Raw genomic sequence first — 17,215 nt, forward strand, 5'->3', positions numbered from 1 at the left:
TCTCCTGTCTCTCTCCGTTTCTCTCTTCGCTGATGCATGATCTACTACTCTGTGGCATGTGGAATTGGAGACATCGTCATGGCAACGAAAAGCCCGGCTGGAGTGAGATGGGGGGGGGGGGGGGTGGAGGTTCACTCAGGGAGACCTGGACACACACACCACATTCACACACCACACACACAGTCACACACATACACACCACACAGTAAGTGATCAAGATTACAACAGAGACACTGTGCAGTGGACTTACTTATAAGGTTATCAGGAGCTGCAGTGGAGATATTGCTGGCAGTCCCTTCACTGGAGTCAACAGGATCACAATAGATACAGTCTCTTGAGAACAGCTAAGGGGGAAAAACTCCAGAATCCCTCCTGCTTCGGATAAGCTTGATTCAAACAGGCTTTCACACTTAGATATTTATACAATTACAGCTAGCTACACAATTAGGCTTTATACAATCCAAGTGTGTGTAATTCTGCAGTTTGTCTAAAGCACATTTCAAAGTGTTAATTTAACACCAGGAGTGCTGATATGGGTTCATCTCATGAGAGTGGACCTCTATAAAACACCCAGGGACTGAAGTGAGCACTCCTGGTGTTAAATGAACAAGATGACATTTGCTGTGAGGCAAATACTGTGTGGACAGCTGAATTATGAAATGTTCAAAATGCAGTCGGAGACAAAGCTCATCTTGGTCATAGTTTCTGAGAAACAAACTGACCCCAGAAGATGACAGCTGTTTTAGTGAACTGGGGCACGAGCAGCCAGCCTTGAATAAGTAAAGCTTTTTGACACAGCCAGACACAAATATGCACACACACACACACACAGAGCCACACAGACAGACCCAGACACTGACTCACAATTACAGACCCTCGCACACAGACACATACACAAACACACACACACACCCCTTGTCTCCTTCTGGACAGCTGTGAAGGATGTAAGGTTCAGTGGCCGCGCGTATTACACGCATACATTCAAACATCGACGACCATGTTAAAACCCGCTTTGCTCTTTTGCTCTCCATTCGATGGGATGGATCCAGTCGCACAGCAGTCGTTGCTAATTTAATGATTTGCAGCAGGCTTAATTCATTTATGACGGTTTCCCGCTCAATTTAACCTCCCTCCTCTCATCAATACCTCTCCGCTGGAGGAGTCAGAGGGCCAGTGAACATTCATCCAACCACCAGGTCTCCTGTTGTTAGTGGGGCACTCCTATCCTTCATGCCTCCTTTAGAGATCTCAACTTTAAAAACTGCTTTTTGTGTGTGTTTTGTGTATGCATGTGTATTTGTGTGCATTTCTGTGCGTGTGTGTTTGTTGACTGTGTGTGTGTGTGTGTGTGTGTGTTGGTGCACACTCGTGTCTGTTGGATCTGTGTGTATCTCTGTGTAAGTCCTTGTGTGTGCCCTCGTCTCTCCAGTTCCCGGAGGAGTGATCCAAAATGGCGCCCGCATCAGAAGCCAGGGACTGTTTCCTGTCATACGGCCCCTACCCATCAGCCCCATGGGGAGCAAGACCTCAGGCATAAGGTCAGTGACCCTGCTTCTCATTCCACCAAGCAGGCAATTGATCATAGATCACACACACACAAAACCACATGCACACATGCAACACAATACAGAAAGTCACGCACTTTTTCTTTTTTTTTACAGTATTCTCATAAAGTCACAGAAAGGTTCGCAAAGCCAAGCAAAACAATATTATACTTAAAGTATACTTACAAAGTATAAGCACAAACATGCTTACAAATGTTACTGTACAGTTGTCAAGCAGTAAGTGAATATTCAAAATCTGTAAACCTTTAATTACACTTCCATCTGTATAGAAAAGACATGTACAATCTCATATAATCCATTTAAAATAAATGTAAGGACACTTTTGCTTCGGACAGCATGTGTTCAGTACACTTTATCCATGTTTACGCTGTAGCCACACACACACACGCACACACACACACACAGATTTGATTTCAACTAAGAACTTTATGATCCACATCCGCCCAGCAACATGCCTGGACACGCACATCCATCACCATGAAGGCCCACACCGTCTAATGAATTAAACATACCCAAAGGCTCACATAAGGTATGCACTGAATATTTGATCACATAGAGGACTGTCTGTTTTTCATATAAGATATTAATACGGCCCCTCTGAAGCAAGACGGGGCGTGAGAGATGTTGAGGACTACGGGGGCTACTTTTTGATTTATAGGATATTAGGGTCCTTTGATCCGCTTCATGCCGAGACACAGCGCTCTATTTTAACGTGCTCTGTACGGAGAATCGTTCCAGAGCAGAGTTCTGTTGTACGCTGCATGTGAACAATGCTGTTTCAGGAAAACCAACAGAGGGGAGGGGAGTCTGAGGGCTCTGGAGTAGTAACTGCTGATGCGAGGGTGTGTAGCACTCACTGGAACATTAGGAACCTCACCTGTGGAGACAGTGGCAGTGCCACACGTCTACGTGATATTTAAGAAGTGTTCTAGCTGTCTCTGTCGTGAACTGTTGGAGTAACTGCGATCGCTCTCCCTGTGTTCTCCCCCTCCACCTCCCTCCCTCCCTCCTCCCCGTCCCCCGCCTACCTCTCCCCCTTCTCTTCCCCTCCACCCCTTCTCCCCTTTCCCCCTTTGCCCGCATATTTCTCCCCCATCTCCATCTCTCCCCCCCATCTCCCTCTCTCCCCCTCCACCATTTCCCTTCTCACCCATCCACATCACTCTTTCCTCCCCTCCCCTTTCCCCACCTCCCCTTCCCTCCCCTCTTTCCTCACCCACCCACCGACCCCTCCCTCCCTTCTCCCTCTTTCTCTCCTCCTCCCCCCCTCAGGTCGGCTTTGGGGGACTACCTGACCCGCGGCCAAAGCTCCGCCCCCGACTCTGTCCCTCCCGGCGACGACCTAGGAGAGGACCACACCTACAGCTCCGGCCTCTCTCCCAGCATGCCCTGCTCTTCCCAGGGCCCATCCGGTGCCCATGGCGATGAGGGCGACAACGTCATTGCCGTGGACCTCCGAGGGGTCAAATCAGAGCCCAGGGAGGTTCCCGTGGACTCCGCCTTCCTATCCCAGCAGGCCCGGCGAGCGCGGGCGACGCTGCCGTGGACGAAAAACCGCCTGCGAGCCCTGAGCGACACGCTGCCGCTGAAGAAGCGCCGCGCGGCAGAGAAGCCTCCGGAGAGCGACGACGAGGAGATGAAGGAAGCGGCCGGATCCCTGCTCCACCTGGCCGGCGTCAGGGCCTGCCTCAACAACATCACCAACCGCAATGCCAAGGGGCAAAAGGAGCCCAAGGATGCCCTCAGAGACTAAGGCAGGACAAACACATACACACACATGAACATGTACACACTTTCACACTCTCACAGACACATTCTCTTTGTCTGTCACTCTCACACACACACACACACACACACACACACACAGACACACAGAGTGCACGCACACACACATGAACATGTACACACTCTCACGCTCTTTCTCACAGACACACTCTCTTTCTCTCTGTCTGTCACTCACACACACAGTATACACACACAAGCACACACCAAACCACACAGGCCAAGAGATAAAGTTACTAAATGTTAATCTTTCAGCAGGCACTACTCTACTGATGTGTATCTCTATCTCCAGGGCATTAGGTGAATCCTACTTATTTGTGGCAATATCAAAAATCTCTGTTTTCCTATTACATGTCCAGCAACACTAACTATCGTGGGTGATCAGTTCTCATGTGTCTTTGTTGTTTTTGTCATGAAAAGGGGATGAAAGCCATAGAAAAAAAAGTTGTATCAGATTTGGGAAAACAAGTTAAACATGGATTCACATTGAGGATTGTTGATGACCATTTGTGTCCTCAGTAGGTATGCGATGAAGTGTGTCTGTGATATCTGTAGCAATCTTACACTTATGTTAGCGAGAACTTTGAGCCAACCATGTATTCGGCAAAGCGCCACATGTCATAATACAACCATGAGCACAAATGTGAGACTGTGCCAAAGACACGAGACTCGGGTGCTCTATGTAGCCACTCTGAGAGCTAACAAAGTCAAACCCAAGGCATTGTAACTTCAGACCACCAGTTTAGAAGATGTCCTTAAATGTCTAAATAATTGTAAAATCGGATATACCTGTTATAGTCATTCACTTAAGATTGCTTTCAATCACCAGTCTTAGAAACATCGTGGCCATGAACATAAGTTTGTCGAGAAACAATCGATAGAGTAGGATTAATGACAGTTACACAAACAGGGTTTTTTTTTCAGCTCGTGTGTCGAGTGAGAGGCAATATTTTGTCTGTTTGTCCTTGTTGCCTAGTGTAGAGGTCCCTGAAATTCTTCCTGTACTCCTCTTTCAGACGTGAACATCTGGTATAGATACCTTTCTGCAACCTTGCCTGTCATTAGGCAGGAGCCAGCCCTATACATGACTGTGGGTGTATTGTTGTTTCTTGCATTTCTGCTGTGTCGGTGTCCCCTTCTAACTTCATAAAGATATAAGCAATTTGTCCTTTCTGGACAACTCTGTAAAAAGGTTAGAAAATATTTTATTTTTCCTTTCTTAATTGAAGCAATTTGACCTGCAGGACTTACTCAGTTATATTGCATGGGTGCTTGTAAATAAGATTAAAAGTAAACCTTTTTTTATTCAAAGATCATGTAAGATAAACAATGTATTTAGCATGAAGCATGACTTATTTTCATATAAACGTAGATCCTAGATTAAAGATAAAAAATGTTTCGCCAATTCTTATACCCTCAATTGAGTTTTTAATTGATCTAGAGTTTTTTTTGTATCAAATTGATATTGTATTTCCTCTGAGCTGGCTTTTAATGACAAATCTTCTTCAGGGAGGAACTTTTAGGGAAATCGTACAGCAATTTTAAGTCTTGCTTCAGTGAGTGGTAGAAAGGAAAATGATTGATCAACTGAAAAGCCTCTGAATGTGGCTGTCAGTCTGCCTCTTTCCTGATCTGTGCATCAATGTGCCCGTGTCACAGCTACTACAACACATCAGTAGTGTGTGTGAGTATTCAAACCATGCACCCGTTAACATGTTGTGCCTGCCTGCCCCTTAAGACTTCTGTTCCGATGTCTTTAACATGTTTTGATATTCTGAATAGCACATTAAGGTTCCTTGAGACGGCTCTGTTTTAGTTGCACAGTGAGTGGAAAACCTTAGAGCCTTTTTTGGAATGCTTTAGTTGGCGTACGTGGCTTGGCTGCGCCAGATTTGATGGAAATCTTTTGGTGAAGGTCATGTCAGATCAGTATATATGTAAAGGTACGCCTTGGTTTTCTATTATAGTGTCTAGTGTCAAAAGGTGATTTGCTATGGGGGAGATTTCACCAGAGCAATTGTGAGCTGTCACATTATCCAAGGTTGACACTGCCATCTTTGATCGGTGGAAGCTAAGATGTGAACAGATTTGAGACTCACTGTGCTCCTCAACACACAAGCTGTACAGAATTTCATAGCCTGGGGTTAATAGTTTGAGGGTGTGTGCAATGATGGCGTGTGTTTCAATATAAGTTGAGTGAGAGAAAAGTAGTAAAGGGCGCACACACAGACAGATGGAGAGACAGACAGAGAGACAGACAGACTGGCAGACAGACTAACAGGGACAGACATTGCAATCTCTCTGTCTTGTCCCCTCAACACACATCCCTGGTCTACACAGTAGGACGGATGTCGACAATGCAGACATATCATACGCCCGCCATTCTCCCTCTGAACTCTGCTCTCTGAAGTGCTCATGTAACGCAGGTCAAGCCCTCTGCAGTATTTACAGTAACACACCATAGTTCTGGTAGTGATTAATATGTTTTCAGTCGACAGAGGCATGTCAAGGGGGATGTGTTGCTTTGGTAACCACCATTTCTTCCTGTGACTCATAGTGACATGCAGGATAGGTGAACCCTTGGCTGTTTAAAAATAGAATTTCACAGGATCTACAAGACTAGTTTATTTAGGGAGTATCAAAATGTGTCACTGCCTGAATAAGAGACAGAGAATTAGAAAAATAAAGGTGTTTGTTTTCATCAACCAAACCTGCCAAAACGTGTTAAATTCAAGTTCTGCCATTTTGTTATAAACTATTAGAATTTTTTGGTGTTTCTGTTTACTTTGACAAAACTTTACAATACTGCCGTTTGTGTGGAATTTTTGAGATGAGTGTTTGAAAGCCATAGGTAGAGATGTCAAAATGCAAACTATTAATGATCTGTGAGATGTCTTACAGAGTGTATCCGGGTGTTCTATTATTTTCTTGTTGTGCAATCATCTTGCCAAAGAACGATTTCAAACTAACTCATCAATACATGTAAATAACAATGCTGCCCTATGCTGAGGCAAATACTTATAAATGTTGTTTTTTCTTTGCCATTTTTCTGAAACCTACAATAATGTTTATGTGATGTATTGTCTTCCAGTTGCAATAATAAAAAAAATACAAGTTGCAAAAGTTGAGAACTTGGCTTTGTGTTTGAAACACTTACAGTAAGACCAAGTAGTATCAACATGCAGTATACACAGTATGTATATTACATATGCAAGGGGGGGTTAGGGTTAGCTCAGGGAGCTCAGCATTTTTCAGATACAATTATTGACTGACAATTTCCACATCAACAAGGGTCTTATCATAACGAAGGCTTTTCAGGTAACTAATTATTAATTTTACTTCCCTTAATCATTAAAGTCCAGTGGCGAAAATCTGCTATATATTTTTGGGGGGACAATTATATGACATTTTCTCAAGAGCAATTCCTGAGGGGGACACCAAAATTACTGTTGTAACACATAGCCTACATTGTAATATGTTAAATGTATATTATTAATATTATTTACATTTCCTTATGTTAACAGTGATTTATTGCGGGGGACCAATCATATTTTTCACAGGATGGGGGGGTGGTGTCCCCTATCCGCCTATTTTAAAGTCAAATTGCTCTAATTAAAGCGAGTCTCAGTTGCCTTGAGAAAAGAACAAGAGCAAATCATGAAAGCTGTAGACTAGTGATGGACTACCTTAATGCCTAGATTATTTGAACAGCATTTACACTTGATAGTTGGTATAACCCTGTAATACTAAACAAGTTAAGTTATTCCATAGTTCTAGAATTGTAAAACATACAGGCAAGCAGTAAGGTAAGGTAGCCAATAGGTAAGTAACTTTGTCTTTTATTACACAAACTATGTCTACGTGGCCAACGTGCCTATGTGCATAAATACAGAATGGCTCTATAAAAGAAGGCCGAGGGAACCTTAAGGGCCCCAGGTTTCGGATTGCTTATTAAACAAGATAAGGAATTGCATTATTATATCTTTTTGTGGCCCCCTCATTTTTATATGGGACCCCCACAAAATACAAATGTGGCTACGCCACTGCATAACGGTTGCCATTTTAGAGCCATGTGGTACGTTGTGTAGGAAGTCCATTCATAATTAAAGGCAAGACTGGCTTAATCACGAGCCGCTGCTTTCCTATGCATCCTCTGCCGCTTTCCGTGAACAACTGCAGCCGTCTGTCTCTGTCTCCCCCTTTCTTTCTGTTCTCTCTCTCTCTCTCTTTGGTTGCTATGCAACTGCAGCAAAAAAGGTTAGAAAGTGTGCATTCTGTACATCTTAAGGGGACATAATTCCAGCGAGTTGTTGGCTGCTGCGAGATTTAAAGGTAGCGACGAGCGTCTGGTAGCGCCGCAGATTGTCTGCTGTGTCTATCAGGCTCTGAGAGTCTCTGCTTTACTTTTCAAACGAGTGGGTTTATTCACAATATATGCCTACTGAAGTTAAAACGAACATCAAATACTACCAATAACCTATCATACATTGTAGCCTATATTCAGGTGCTATCGAATAGCCTAGAACAAGAAGAGGAAAACAAGGGTTTATCTGTTTATAACTTGACTGATGTAGACCCAATTCTTTGCACCCGGTCATGTCATCGGTATCTCCAGAATATAGGCAAGTTTCCATGGAGACCGAAATAGGGGTAAAGCTCTTTGTCAGCTCACATGAATTCCTCGCCTTCCGTGCTTTTGGGGAATTTTACCTCAGGGGGGTGAACGACTACCGAGACATAAACACGCAGGCTACCTGAGGTTCATCGAAAAAGACCAAGCGCCACTTTTACAGCACGTTGGTTTACCAAATACTTTCTACTTGTGCTTTCACGTGACTAGTAACGCTGGTGTAGGTTAGCGGTATAACTACTCATTTTTGGGGTCCGCTTCAGAGAACACCAACAGAAAACCAACAAACATCACTTCGCGTATCACTCCACCCAATCTACCAATAATGCTAAACATTAAAACGGCATAGTGTGATGTAGTTCATAATAAAAAAATACAAAAACATTTTAGAAATATAATATATTTATCATATTATGAACCATTAATAAAATCATGTAAAACATCCCAAAAATATAAGATACTCTTCAAACAAACTCATCACAATATAATCCTAATTTACACGAATGGAATGTGAAGATATGGGTCATCTCTTGGAAACAAACATTGTGGCATGTTCTGTGACCGCCTACTGGTGGAAAGACTGCGTTATTACATTTAAGTGATTTAATGTGCCAAACTCCTGGTTCATGTGTCACCCTGATCCTGCAGGTAAAACTACCAGGTAAACAAGGCATGGACTATACCGTTTATTTAGACGTTATATAACACTACTGTGCATTTAGCCTGAGTTTAGCATGTAAGAGACTAAATATATCAACAAAGGACAGTGGCTGAATTCCTGACAAGACGCGGTTTTACCTTCACAGCCAAGGGAAAAACGACTTTCCCACATTATTCTCAGAGGCACATTCCAATGTTTGTCTGGTTAAAGTGAATTGTGTGTCAGTTTACCATCAATTCATGAAATCAAAGGGTAATATTTTGAACAACTATGATTTAATTTGAATATCAAGATGTAATGCAATTTCATCGGATTGTTTTGATCATTTTAACATTCATAGCCTATACACAGTCAATTATCGTACCTTCACGCGATAAGTCGCGAGATGACCAGGTTGACCCTGCCCTATGTCTCGCGCACTCGCAGCTCCATCGCTCAGTATATAAAGGAGGACAACGAAGACTGAAGGACTGCTGGGAAAGCACAGCCCGGGATTGTAAATAAGACCGTTAAAACCTGTGTTTTATTTACAAAAGTTATGCCGGCTAATTTTAAGTGTCGTTCCCAGTTGTATTAGGTCGTTTTTTCTTTCTTTTTGATCTATTCCTCGCTTGTTTTTCGTGTGGTTGTACACTACGCGTGTAATGGCGAGCTCGGCTAACTCAAATCCAGTGGTAAGGATAAATCTCAAAGGATAGTCAGTGAAAAGGTGCTATTATGGCAAATTAAGTGTTAAGTGCAGTAGGGATTGTATTTTGAGTACAGTTCAAATAAAATGGGGAAATAATTAGTTTGCAACATTGATCATCAATAAAATGATTGCCATACGTGCCTCAATAGGCCATTTTAGCCTCTTTTCGAAACCAGATTTGAATTCTGAGTGTGGGGAGGCACCGGTTGCCGTGGGAAATATGGTACATGTAGCTGACAAAACCTCGCTTGCAAGATGAAATTAACAAAAAATAAACGTTTGGTTATTGTAAAATCAGAAATTGCCTGATTTTACATTTGCAGTTAATATTTAGTTAACTAATTTAAGATTATTCGGCTCCTCTTGCACGTCAGAACGTTGTACTGGAGTGAGGTTGACTTTTCTTCCTGCCCTGAAGACAGGCTAGGTAGCAAAATACTTGCTATTAATATAGACTCGACTGTCAGTTAATCGGTTAGAAATTCGAACGTTAATGTCGGAAAGGGGGGTGATTCAATGGTTGTTTTGTAAGCAAGTTTGCCTCGTTCAAGTTGAAAGCACCGTCTCATCCGATGCGTATTGTTGTGAAAATTTCCCTTCGTCAAAATTAAAAAATGGTTTCGCAGTTAAGTGTGGTTCTGAATTCCCGTAGGATTGTCCAAAAAAGCTTTGAGGCAATGCATCACGTCCACCATTCCACGAGCTAGCCTGGATAACGCCATCTTTATACCCATTTCTCACTGTCTGCTTTTCTTTCCTACCCCTTCCCGAAAACTTATATTAGAACAGCACAGCAACACTAGTTATACATTTTAAATATTTTGAAATGGCTAGAATAATCAAAAGTGGCACGAGGCGTTACGCGCTGACCGCCGCTCTGTAAAATGGCTTCCATGTCTTCGCTCTCTACCGTTCTGACCCTCCTCCTCTCCGCTGCCTCGTTTTATACAGCCATCTTGGCTCTCTAATATAGACTGCCCGGGATGGGAAGGTGCTACTCAACTCTACGTCACAGGCGCTACATATAAACACCAGGCCGAGCTTTAAATAGTGAGCAGAGAGGGCTAGTCGGGGGAGGGAGAGCCGATGCAGCGCTGCGGCCACCGGGGACAAGTACGGTGGCCTGTTACCGTCGCTGCTTCGGGTAGCATTTTCGTAGAATTGTTGGTTTCCAAAGCGACGCTGGACGGTCATGAGTCGGTGTACATTCTCCGAATTTGACAGGCTATGAAAATAGTTTAAAGCACATTTCTTAACTACTTGCCCGTGTTTAACATGTATTTAACATGTGCAAGACATGCATGTAGGATAGTGACGTATTGACAATGATGGATCAACTAGCACACGAACTACTTTTCTGTCTTATTTATTTACAACCAGTGTCAGCTCCGAAGAGCCCAATAGCTTTACATCAAACATCATGACGATGAATTGGCACATTGTAACAAAATATCTACCTCGGCAAGTAATACCTGTGCATGGGTATGAATAGTATATACTGTACTAATGTAATTTGTTTTCTCCTTCAGCCTAAACTGTACAGGTCGGTGATCGAAGATGTGATTAACGAGGTGAGGGAGCTGTTCCTGGATGAAGGAGTGGATGAGCAGGTGCTGATGGAACTGAAAACGGTATGAGAGCCCCTCCCCTGCAAATGCCAGATCCAAGTCCCTATTCACACACAAGGACATGAAAATCCCGTGTGCACTAGGGCAAGAATCTCAGCCAACCAGTCAGGTTGCTTGAACTGTCACACACTTACCGACACACCAACCAAATCTCATGTAGAACTTGAGGAAGGGATTAGCGATTGATTTAGAACTAGTTTTTGTAAATGTATTATTGTGAATGGACACTCCTACAGACCAGTAACCCTTCTCTTCATCTTTGTGACTGTTTACTTTGTTACTTGTGTGTGGCTTCATTTTGAAGTGTTGCTGCCTTTGGGATAATCAGCTTTGCAGGAATAAACCCATTAACTGCCTTCCATGCCCTGTTGTTCTGCAGCTTGAGTTAACAGCCTTCAGTTCACAACTGTCTTTCTGTTTTAGACCAGTTCTTGTCATCTCATTATCTCCTTTTAAGAAAACAGACAGACATCTGCCCATCCGTTATTTAGATTGGTCTCTCTCCTTCTCAACTGTAGATGCAAAGCATCTTATCAGCTGCCTTGTTTTCTGTGAGATGACTGTGTTTTCTCTCTCCCTTCTCTCCACCCCTCCACCCCCCCCACACACACACACACACTTGTCCCTCTCCTACCCCCTCTCCTACCCCTCGTAGCTGTGGGAGAACAAGCTGATGCAGTCCAAGGCAGTGGAGGGCTTCCACACAGAGGAGCAGCAGGCCCTCCAGGCCGCGGCCCAGCAGCAGGCTCAGCAAGCCCATGTGGCCCAGACGGCACAGCAGGTCCTCATGCCCCAGCATCAGCAAGGTGAGGGCCAGGAAACAAACAAGCCTGGAGAAATACAGCTATAGTCTAAACAGACACAAAATAGGCAGACATCTCCACCCTGTGCTTGCATAGTGTACTTGTCTAAAAGAATGCAGATTTTGAGGGAGCAGTACACATTGCTCTTACCATATTAACTAATGACGTGCAGACTCTTGTCTAAAACTACAGTGGGGATTTGATCCTGCGGCCTCTTGATCTGCAGCCATGTTGCTGTAAGCGCTAAGCTGCGCGTGTCCTCAGTTGATGGTTGCTCATGTCTGTCCACAGCTCCGCAGCAGCAGGTTATCGTCCAGGACCCCAAGATCCTGCAGCACATGAGCACCACAGGGATGGTAAGAGAGTTCCGGCCTCCACTTGCAGACGCAACCTGACAAGATCTTGTGTATCTGTCTTGTGTAAATGTATTAAGTCATTGGATATAATGACTCGCATGTCATTTATTCATTCATGTATTTGTGTGTAATCGGATGCTGACCACAGGTTTTATTTCTCTACCACTTGTTCAGTCATAGTCTTGTGTGTGTTCTCTGTTTGTCCTCTAGAGTGCAGCAGCTACTGCAGCAACCCTGGCCCTCCCGACAGGGGTCACCCCCTACCAGCAGCTCATCACCAGCCAAGGTAACAGCCCCCCCTCTCTTTCTCTCCCTCCCTCTCTCTCCCAATCACCCTCTTTCTCACTCGCTGATTTTCTTTTACTAATCCCCCCCCAGGTCAGATCCTGCAGGTGCTGCGTGCTCCTAATGGGACCCAGTACATCATCCAGCCCCAGCAGCAGGTGATGCTACAGCCGCAGGTGATGCCGCAGATGCAGGCTGGTGGCGTGCAGGCGCCCGTCATACAGCAGGTACGCCCCATCACACAGGTAGGTCCACGCCCTCCGCACCCCTCACACGCCCTCCGCACCCCTCACACGCCCTCCGCACCCCTCACACGCCCTCCGCACCCCTCACACGCCCTCCGCACCCCTCACACGCCCTCCGCACCCCTCACACGCCCTCTGCACACCTCACACGCCCTCCACTCCCCTCACATGCCCACTGGGCCTAACACGCATCAGGTGGGCCACTGGATGTTGTTTTAAAGTTTTGGAGGTAGATGAGGGAGTGGAGGCCCCCTAGTGCTGGTGGAGGCCCCGTAGTGCTGGTGGAGGCCCCCTCGTGCTGGTGGAGGCCCCCTCGTGCTGGTGGAGGCCCCCTCGTGCAGGTGGAGGCCCCCTCGTGCAGGTGGAGGCCTAGATCTCCTAGGCTCTCCTCTAGGCCCCCTGGTGGAGGCTGAATCCCTGCCTGTATTTGAGTTGTAGTAGATGTCCTGTGGAAGAAGTAGTGTTATGGGAGCTAAGCGGTGCGTTGGTGTGTGTGTGCAGGTGCTGCACACTCCCCTCCAGGGAGGTCTGTCCCAGCAGACAGGAGTCATAATCCAGCCACAGCAGATTGTCCTTACAGGCAACAAGGTCCAGCAGAACGCACAGGTGAGTTTCACGCTCAGGACTGACACAAATTCTGAGATTCAGCCGGCTAAATTTGATTCGATACCTTGGCTGAACCAGTTATATTTACAGTTAAATTGATTTTTCAGACATTCAACCAAAACAACATATGTCTTGTTTGTTATTTATTATAGGTCTAGATAGGCAGCTAGGGAACTGTCAAGAGGTACAGGTCCAAAGAATTCCAATATAGCTGTGCTTGTCAGAAATAGCAAATAAACTTGAAACCTAGAAATATTACTTAATAGAGGTCCAAAGAATTCCAATATAGCTGTGCTTGTCAGAAATAGCAAATAAACTTGAAACCTAGAAATAGTACTTAATAGAAAGAACGGCAGAAAACCTCCCGGGTCTCTGAATCTGCGTCTGTGTACGTGTAGGTGATGCAGGCGGCCATGGCGGCCCAGTCCAGCCAGGCAGCAGCACAAGCAGCAGCAGCACAAGCACAGGTGCAACAGCAGGCCCAGCAGGTGACACAGGCCCAGGGCGCAGCTCCGCCACAGGGCCCACAGCAGCCGGCCCAGCAGCCTCCCATGATGCTGCAGGTGGATGGTGCCGGGGACACGTCCTCGGAGGAGGACGAGGACGAGGAGGAGGAGTACGATGAGGACGAGGATGAAGACAAGGACAAAGATGGCGGCGAGGACGGACAGGTTGAGGAGGTGCGGGAGTGTGTTGCCGTCTAGCTGTGGAAGCTAATGGAAGATGGCTGAAGCTAATAGAGGCTACCACCTATAGCTGATCTGTACGCTATAGGTGTCTATTCTAAGATGTATGTTTTCATGAGCATTGTTGTTAGGGAAGGGGTTGACGTTTCCTCGTCTGTTGCAGGAGCCGCTCAACAGTGGAGACGACGTCAGCGACGAGGAGGACCAGGAGCTGTTTGACACAGAGAACGTGGTGGTCTGCCAGTATGACAAGGTAAACACTCCTGAAGCTTAGAGGGAGGGAGAGGGAGGTAGGTAGATGAGGACTCTGAAGGGAGCGAGTTAGAGAAGAAGGAAGGGGGAGAGAGGGATGTAGAGAAGGGGGAAGGAACCAGAGAGCAGACATCCTGTGTGTGAGCTCACCCAGGTGAAATTCTAGACCCTAGGGTGAGAGTTCTCTGTTCTCCTGACGCCCACACCTCCTCTCCTTCTCAGATCCACAGAAGCAAGAACAAATGGAAATTCCACTTGAAGGACGGGATCATGAACCTGAACGGCAGAGATTACGTTTTTTCAAAAGCCATTGGTGACGCCGAGTGGTAGAGAACAGAACACACGCATACACACACACACACACAAACACACACATACACACACGAAAAAACGCCAGGAACTGGGACTTTCTATCCTATTGGTTAAGAGAGACAGGTCAGTTTCCTTGGACTGAGGACATTCAGGAGACCTTTTGCGTGAGTGGATGAGAACTCGAAAAACAACCTAGAAACTGTGAAGCTGCCTGCTTTCCATGAGTGAGTGAAAACTAGCCGGCGAGATGTTCCACCTCCACAAGGCCTGGTGGCAGGAGGCCTGGCTCTGAGGCCTGCTCTGTCTGAGGTCCCCTCCATTTCAACCCGCTTTCTCACATGGGACCAGACGGGCCCTGCAGGCCCGAGACCAGGCCTGGATCCTCCACATCCTCACTGAAGGGATAGGATAGCTGTTCGCCCAGGTTGAACTTCAGTGGTACCATAGCTAACGTGTTTGCTGACTCGTACCTGCGCCTGCGTTCACATGGCCTTCTTTACGACCGGGGGTCAGGATTCTTCTCCCGGAGCTCTCAATTCCATTTCACTGATATTCCCGCCACCGTACGGATTCTAGGCGTTTCCATGAAGCCAGTTCTACTGGTACACACTGTGTTCTGCCATATCGGCACAGTTAGGATTTTAAAACATTTTTATTAAAAATTATATATTTTTTTCCTTTCTGATGAAGATGCAACACTAAAGACAAAAAAGTTCCGATCTTTAGTAGCCAATAATGGTGTGAAGGCCTGGTTTTTAATTTCTGCTGTACCTTATGATTTGTTATGAATATAAGTGCTGAATCTTCAGATTTCTTACCATCTGCTTTCTCGGATCCTAAACTCGTCTGGGACTACCATTGCGTCAAAGAAAAAGAAAGGAAATTGATTGAATCAACCAGAGGATGGATACAATTGTACAAACGTCATGCCTAGCTGCAAGCTTTTTTCCCTGTTTCTGTGTAGTTCTGTACTTTTCAACATTCTGAAGATTTGCACTGCAAGTCTGTGTTTAGAGTCTGTCGGCCGTCTGAGCTTGGCCTTGGCGTGCTCAACCATGCGGTTGTTCTTTTAAATGTGTGTCTTGTGCCGTGTGTCTCTAGTACTGCAGATGGTGTCGACCAGTACTGTGTGTAGGGGCATCCCATATCAATAACTTTTAACAGTTATAATCTTGTTTTTTTTTATTTATTCCTGAAAGTTCAGGCAATGTTATTTTTTGGATTAGGGAGGTGGGAGAGGAGATTGAAAGAAAATTGCTGCACCAAACTGTGCTCTTATTCTATTAAGTGGTCTTTTTCTTTTCTTTTGGCTGGGTTCATCATGTGACCCCAGCTGGCCAGCTCGGCTCTGCTTGGTTTTAATCATGGTTTTTAAGACGTCCTGTTCAGGTGAACTGATCTGAGGGGCCTGTGTGTTGTACGCCGTTTTGTTTTAACTGTGCCCCATACTGTTGCATATGTTTGAAATAAAGAAAGTTTTCAGCTATTTTGTTTTGTTGTTTTGGTCGAATTTTTTGGTACCATTGTAGGGTGTTTCTGTGGTGGTGAATGGGGACACTGAAAACTGGGCCATATTGTTTCAGGATATAGATGTGGGTATTGGAAAAACCAAACATTTCACTTGAACAATAACTTTTTTTAGTAGAACATTGGATCGTTCTAGATCTTGGAAAAGCAGAGTTCTGACACGTCGGGATAACTGGGTAGCGATTCTGCCAAAATATCTATTGACCATAGAGCTTAAGTGAGTGTCATTTCCCTTCCCAAATGTCATTTCTAATGTGTGCCCTTCAGGTTTGACTCGAGTTTCCAGGCATTCAAAGAAAACATTTAGCATTTTAATCTTTTTCTTTTCTCCCATGTATCGTGCGTTTTAACTGCTGTTGCAAAGAAAGGTTTGTGAGGGATATCGTTTGTGCCATTCATGTAATAATTATACTTTTTATAATCAAAGATCTTTGTTCATGACCATAACTTGGAAAGCTGTGCTTTGAATACAACAATTAGAGATGGTAGTTTTTTATTGAACTGACCCTTTCAGCTCTTTCTTTTGCCTTTGCTAAACTTTTGATTAAAATGAAATATAAATTATTTACGGTGGCTCGTGTTGATTTACAGTAATTTTAGGTGGGAAGAGACATGAGCATCGAATTACTCTGTTTATCTGAAAAATTACAACACAACCATCTTAATTTCCTGCTTTTGGCGAGACTAACAAAGTTGTCAGGCTGCATAAGTGTTTATCCTGTGGTCTAATTGAATTTAAAGACTTAGTCATTGTATAGCTCTGCATACAACAAAATGAGCAGATACCATGCTAGCTTAACATTTTCAAAGAATGTAATAAGGTAATAAGATACAGGTGTGCCCTACAGCCCTCAAGTTACTGTAGCTGAGTCATGCTATACCACACACACAGCCATTCTCACACACACTGCTTATTCATTCACCTGAGCAGGAGTGTAATGGGATCTGCTCTTTGTGTGGAGGGTCCTGACTTCTCCTTCAGGGCCCTCCAGAGAGCAGGGGGCTTAGTAGCAAAGGATCCTGGAGAGACAAGGCTCTGGAGAGACGTCAGGTTCTCCTTCTGACGTCAGGTTCTTCTGACATCAGGTTCTCCCCTGGTGAGCCCATAGGGCTGCATGGCCAACGAGGTAATCTTGTGACCCAGTCTCCTCAAGGTGGAAGTAATTTTAAGTTCGGAGAAAAGACA

General features: G+C 44.9%; 2 protein-coding genes across 3 annotated transcripts; both read left to right on the top strand.

The window, feature by feature from the left end:
• Positions 1 to 1,429: 1,429 nt before the first annotated feature.
• Positions 1,430 to 6,472, top strand: LOC136948060 (forkhead box protein N3-like; the record flags this gene model as incomplete). Its single annotated transcript, XM_067242325.1, is given in 2 exon segments — positions 1,430 to 1,538; positions 2,838 to 6,472. Coding segments are annotated over 2 exon segments (590 nt in total), but the record flags the coding sequence as incomplete, so codon positions are not given.
• A 2,628-nt stretch (positions 6,473 to 9,100) lies between these two features.
• gtf2a1 (general transcription factor IIA, 1) lies at positions 9,101 to 14,569 on the top strand. 2 transcript variants are annotated; one of them, XM_067241009.1, is made up of 10 exons: positions 9,101 to 9,312; positions 10,859 to 10,960; positions 11,613 to 11,763; positions 12,052 to 12,116; positions 12,327 to 12,402; positions 12,495 to 12,646; positions 13,148 to 13,252; positions 13,651 to 13,932; positions 14,102 to 14,191; positions 14,413 to 14,569. In XM_067241009.1, exons 1-10 carry the CDS (start codon positions 9,283 to 9,285, stop codon positions 14,518 to 14,520), a joined length of 1,161 nt encoding a protein of 386 aa, XP_067097110.1. In that variant the 5' UTR covers positions 9,101 to 9,282; the 3' UTR covers positions 14,521 to 14,569. The 2 variants fall into 2 exon arrangements, with proteins under 2 accessions (XP_067097110.1, XP_067097112.1); XM_067241011.1 differs by having other exon boundaries at positions 12,495 to 12,628.
• The last annotated feature ends 2,646 nt before the right edge of the window (positions 14,570 to 17,215 follow it).

The sequence above is a fragment of the Osmerus mordax genome, chromosome 8 (assembly GCF_038355195.1).
Source record: "Osmerus mordax isolate fOsmMor3 chromosome 8, fOsmMor3.pri, whole genome shotgun sequence".
NCBI lineage: Eukaryota > Metazoa > Chordata > Actinopteri > Osmeriformes > Osmeridae > Osmerus > Osmerus mordax.

What these genes read in the sequence shown, in the direction of transcription:
- gtf2a1 (XM_067241009.1), top strand. Translation starts at nt 9,283, where the DNA reads ATGGCGAGCTCGGCTAACTCAAATCCAGTG. An exon ending in GCAGCTCATCACCAGCCAAG is followed by an intron (nt 12,403 to 12,494) that starts GTAACAGCCCCC and finishes ATCCCCCCCCAG; the next exon opens with GTCAGATCCTGCAGGTGCTG. An exon ending in AGGTACGCCCCATCACACAG is followed by an intron (nt 12,647 to 13,147) that starts GTAGGTCCACGC and finishes GTGTGTGTGCAG; the next exon opens with GTGCTGCACACTCCCCTCCA.